We start from the raw sequence: 4484 nt of genomic DNA on the forward strand, positions 1-4484 counted from the left end.
TTAACCCTAACCCCTAGCCTTGCTAACGTTAGCCAGCTAGATCATGTTAGCTAACCTAGCCACTTAGCTAGAATGTGTAGCGTATCATACATTTTGGCAAATTCGTAACATATTGTACGTTTTGCAAATTTGTAACATATAATAGGAATTGTTATTCAAAACATATCATACAAAATGGGTGATGGACATCCACAAATTAATACATATCATATGAAACATAACATAGCATACTAAATGGAGTGTGCAAGATTTACATACAAAATAATACAAACTGCTCTGAGACCAGGTTGGCCAGTCAGCACCTGGTCTAGCTACAGTATTACATGATTAGCCTATCTATCATTAGCTAAGTAGGCCTACTGTTTTTTTTTGTTTTTTTTCAATTGGGAGGAGAGACGAGGCGAGAGAGACGAGAGACAGTGGTTGAGAAGTGGAACATTCAGAAGTTGACGTTTGGTAGACCACTTTGGACCTATCCATGGTTCTGAAACGAATAACATCCAAATCAACGGTAAAATCGATACTATCGTTTTAATTTGTGCTTTACATGATTAAGTAACAATATGCCACCAATTTAACAATATTCATACATTACATAGTAGATCAAAATTACGAAAAAACATAAGCGACCCAGGTCATGAAAACGGGACCCACTTCTGTGGCGACAGAGTTCTTTCAAGAGTTCCAGAGGAGAAAATCCAACGTTGAGCTCTTCAGAGTCTTCTCCCGTGTCCCTTCTTCCTCTGAGCCAAAATCATAATAATTATAGTCTTGCTGCCTGAAGAATGAAAATAGATGTACATTTTGAAATTATAGGCCTATGGGGCTTTCCCATTCGAAAGTCTATAAATTGAAGCCTAAATGGTTCTGTATCTGTTTTCCTTAAATATATATGTTAAATAGTAATGCAATTATTTAATAGGCTACCTTATGTTATTTGTCGAAACATGCTACAAAAACACCATTATTCGTCAATGTAGGCTTACCTAATGTTTCCATTTGGCACGGGTTCGGACCTGCGTGAGAAAAAGGCCATAGTTCGGAAAGGATACCGGCGGTTGAACTCATTCCTGCCGAACCTCTGTGGCAGGGTGGCGGAGGGCAGTGTCCCGACATGGGGACACTCAATACATGACGTCGGTTCCGTTGCGCCAGACCCCTGTGCTCTTCCAAACCGTTGCGGTAAATTAAGGGTCGTTTTGGGTGAGTGGGTGTCGTCGGGTAGGGAGTCCCGGCCGAAGCGAAGCGGAAGGTTGGCATGAAGGTGCGACGTTTTGACAGGTGGCGGGTAGAGTCGGACCATGGTCGGTGCTAAGCTGACTCTGCCGCTGGTCGGCACTACGTTGATTTTGAAATCATCCACCTCGATACTCCGTGGTATTTCATTGCTTGTCTGAAAAGAAAAAAGCAGGGAAAAAACATAAAATATTCATCTTTCCCTCATCTTATTTTGTGTGTGTATAAAATCTAGATATAATCACACAAAAAGGAATATTATTGATGAATATTCGTTAACTGGTAAAGAAGGCTACAACTTGACTAGTCGTTAACTGGTAAAGAAGGCTACAACTTGACTAGTCGTTAACTGGTAAAGAAGGCTACAACCTGACTAGTCGTTAACTGGTAAAGAAGGCTACAACTTGACTAGTCGTTAACTGGTAAAGAAGGCTACAACCTGACTAGTCGTTAACTGGTAAAGAAGGCTACAACTTGACTAGTCGTTAACTGATAAAGAAGGCTACAACTTGACTAGTCGTTAACTGGTAAAGAAGGCTACAACCTGACTAGTCGTTAACTGGTAAAGAAGGCTACAACTTGACTAGTCGTTAACTGGTAAAGAAGGCTACAACTTGAAGGCTACAAAACTCCCTAAAAGGAGGAGTGTTCCTGGTGTGCACGATTGTCAGACTGATGGCTAATCAGAACATAAATATGTAGCTTAATTCAGATAGTAGAACATTGTGCCAGCTTGTTTTAATAAGCCAAAATATTATGATTTGGTAATAAATGCATAGTGTAACCCTTATTTTTCACAGGTAAGCCAATTGTAAAATAGGGATGATTAGGTGGCCAGATTGGGAATTTAGCCTTACTCTTACAGTAAGTTCCATGGGATCTTTAGTGACCACAGAGTCAGGAGACCTGTTTAACATCCCATCCAAAAGGCAGAAGGCTACACAGGGCAACATCCCGGTGGATTCTGATATTTTTTTTTAGATCAGAGGAAAGGGTGCCTCCTACTGACCCTCCAACATCACTTCCAGCAGCATCTGGTCTCCCATCCTGGGAACAACCAGGAGAAACCCTGCTTAGCTTCAGAAACAAGCCAGCAGTGTGATGCAGGGTGGTATGCTGCTGGCAATTCTGTTAGTAGAACATTCTGCCACCTTGTTTTAATAAGCCAAAATATGATGATTTGGTAAGAAATACATCGGCTTAGTTACCATTTATTAAGAGCTGCACCAAAACTCTGTAATGCCCTTTACATTAGATACAGATAATCTATTGGCAAAAGCAGCTCAAAACTCACCTTTTCACTTTGGCTTTTATTTAGTGGGTCTTTTTAGGTGTTTTCCTTGTATATAATATGTTATTGCTATGAGTGGCGTTTTAGGCTAAATGTTATCCTGTTTCCTCTGCTTTTATTCTGATTAATTTTCCATTAAATTGGTCTTTTGACCAATCAGATCAGCTCAATTGCCCAGAATTGGGATGCCTGTATAAACGTAGCCTGTGAGCTGCAATTAGCAAGCAAATAATTACCAACTAAGGTTACTTGATTTAAATCAAGTTTACTATGAAAATAATATTTAATAACAATAATATAGACTTTCAATATATTATTAGCTCTACTTTATTATCTAATGTTGACATTCAATTTATTATTAGCTCTACTTTATTATCTACTTTATTATCTAATGTTGACATTCAATTTATTATTAGCTCTACTTCATTATCTAATGTTGACATTAAATTGTATTTTACTACATTTGACCTCTTTTTTTCAAGCTTCTTATTGAAAACACTTTTTTATTTGACCTTTATTTAACTAGACAAGTCAGTTACAGAACAAATTCTTATTTTCAATGACGGCCTAAGAACAGTGGGTTAACTGCCTTGTTCAGGGGCAGAATGACAGATTTTCACCTTGTCAGCTCAGGGATTCAATCCTGCAACCTTCTGGTTACGAATCCAACATTCTAACCACTAGGCTACCTGCCGCCCCTCTACTGCTTAAGAGGTCATTTTGGGTGTAGGGTTATGCTTACCTGAGGGTCCTGTCGCTGACTGGTGGTGTGCCCATCGTTGTCGTTGGTCATGGACATTCTGTACGCCCTAGAGTCAGAGGCCATCACCCCTTGGAACCCCAAACACCCCAGAATAACCAAGGTGAACATCGACATGATCGTCCTCAAAGTGGCAGTGACAGGAAGCATCTTGTCTCTGTGGAACATTGACTACCATACTTATACCCTCTGTCCCTGACCGTCACCTGCTCTTAAAGGGTTCACAAACACACACACACACACACACACACACACACACGCCATTCACCAACCAGAATCATGAATGAAAGCATTGCCCACCCCGGTACTTCCTTATTTGGCCCACATACAAAACATAGTACACACACACACACATTCACCATATAATTATCAATGAATGCATGTGAACATGTGCTCATTTGGCCCTCATTGTACATCATACAATCACATGACCAGAATCAACCAGTCATTGAACAGTGTCCAACTTGCCCTACTGGACATGTGCCACACACACACACACAAACACACCAAAAGACAGGGAAACAGTATTTTTAAAAGTGTGACGTGAGTATTAATTTCTTAATTGGTAGGGCATCTTCGTGGTCATGGTAACAGAGAGCCTTGCAAGGAGTGTGTGTGTGTGTGTGTGTGTGTGTGTGTGTGTGTGTGATGTATGTAGGGTAAATGAGCATGTGTCTGTGGTGACAAATAGGGTCTTACTGGTCAACTGACTTAAGGTTATATACAGTACAGTAGGACCCTTGAGTAACATACATTTTATTGTGGATCCAAATAAGTGCATGTGAGTGTGTGAATGGCCACCTTTTAATGGACTGCCCCCTCTATCTTCACGTTTACACAGCAGCCCAATTCTGATCTGTTTTTCATTCATTTGTATTTTGTCCAATCAGATAATTGCGCAAAAGATCAGAATTGGTCTGTCTGTGTAAAAAAATAAAAAATATCAAACTTCTACCTCAGTTATTATTATGTGTGGATACGAGACGGACATTTCAATCGGATGGCTTAATGGTTTGGACACTTATCAATTCCACTTCTAATTAATATTTGTCTAAAGCATTCTTTCCCTCTTAGCCTACTAACATTCAGCTGTTATTTATTGAGTGTTGTGTTTCCTGCATCTTGGCAACAGCTAGTGGGCTGCAGTGAAAATATTCCTGAGGGAAAAAAACTGTGAATTGTGAGAGAGATTGATGA

General features: G+C 39.9%; 1 protein-coding gene across 1 annotated transcript; it reads right to left on the reverse strand.

Annotated features, from left to right (window-relative positions):
- Window positions 1-675: 675 nt before the first annotated feature.
- On the reverse strand, window positions 676-3455 carry LOC139391742 (growth hormone-releasing peptides-like). Its single transcript, XM_071139247.1, has 3 exons — window positions 3270-3455; window positions 987-1393; window positions 676-778 (listed from the first exon to the last, which is right to left on the reverse strand). The coding sequence occupies exons 1-3, from the start codon at window positions 3453-3455 to the stop codon at window positions 676-678; spliced, it is 696 nt and encodes a 231-aa protein (XP_070995348.1).
- Between the last annotated feature and the right edge of the window lie 1029 nt (window positions 3456-4484).

Source organism: Oncorhynchus clarkii, chromosome 32 (genome assembly GCF_045791955.1).
Source record: "Oncorhynchus clarkii lewisi isolate Uvic-CL-2024 chromosome 32, UVic_Ocla_1.0, whole genome shotgun sequence".
NCBI lineage: Eukaryota > Metazoa > Chordata > Actinopteri > Salmoniformes > Salmonidae > Oncorhynchus > Oncorhynchus clarkii.

What these genes read in the sequence shown, in the direction of transcription:
- LOC139391742 (XM_071139247.1), bottom strand. Translation starts at nt 3,455, where the DNA reads ATGTTCCACAGAGACAAGATGCTTCCTGTCACTGCCACTTTGAGGACG. An exon ending in GTCAGCGACAGGACCCTCAG is followed by an intron (nt 1,394 to 3,269) that starts GTAAGCATAACC and finishes TTTTCTTTTCAG; the next exon opens with ACAAGCAATGAAATACCACG. An exon ending in GTGCCAAATGGAAACATTAG is followed by an intron (nt 779 to 986) that starts GTAAGCCTACAT and finishes TTCATTCTTCAG; the next exon opens with GCAGCAAGACTATAATTATT.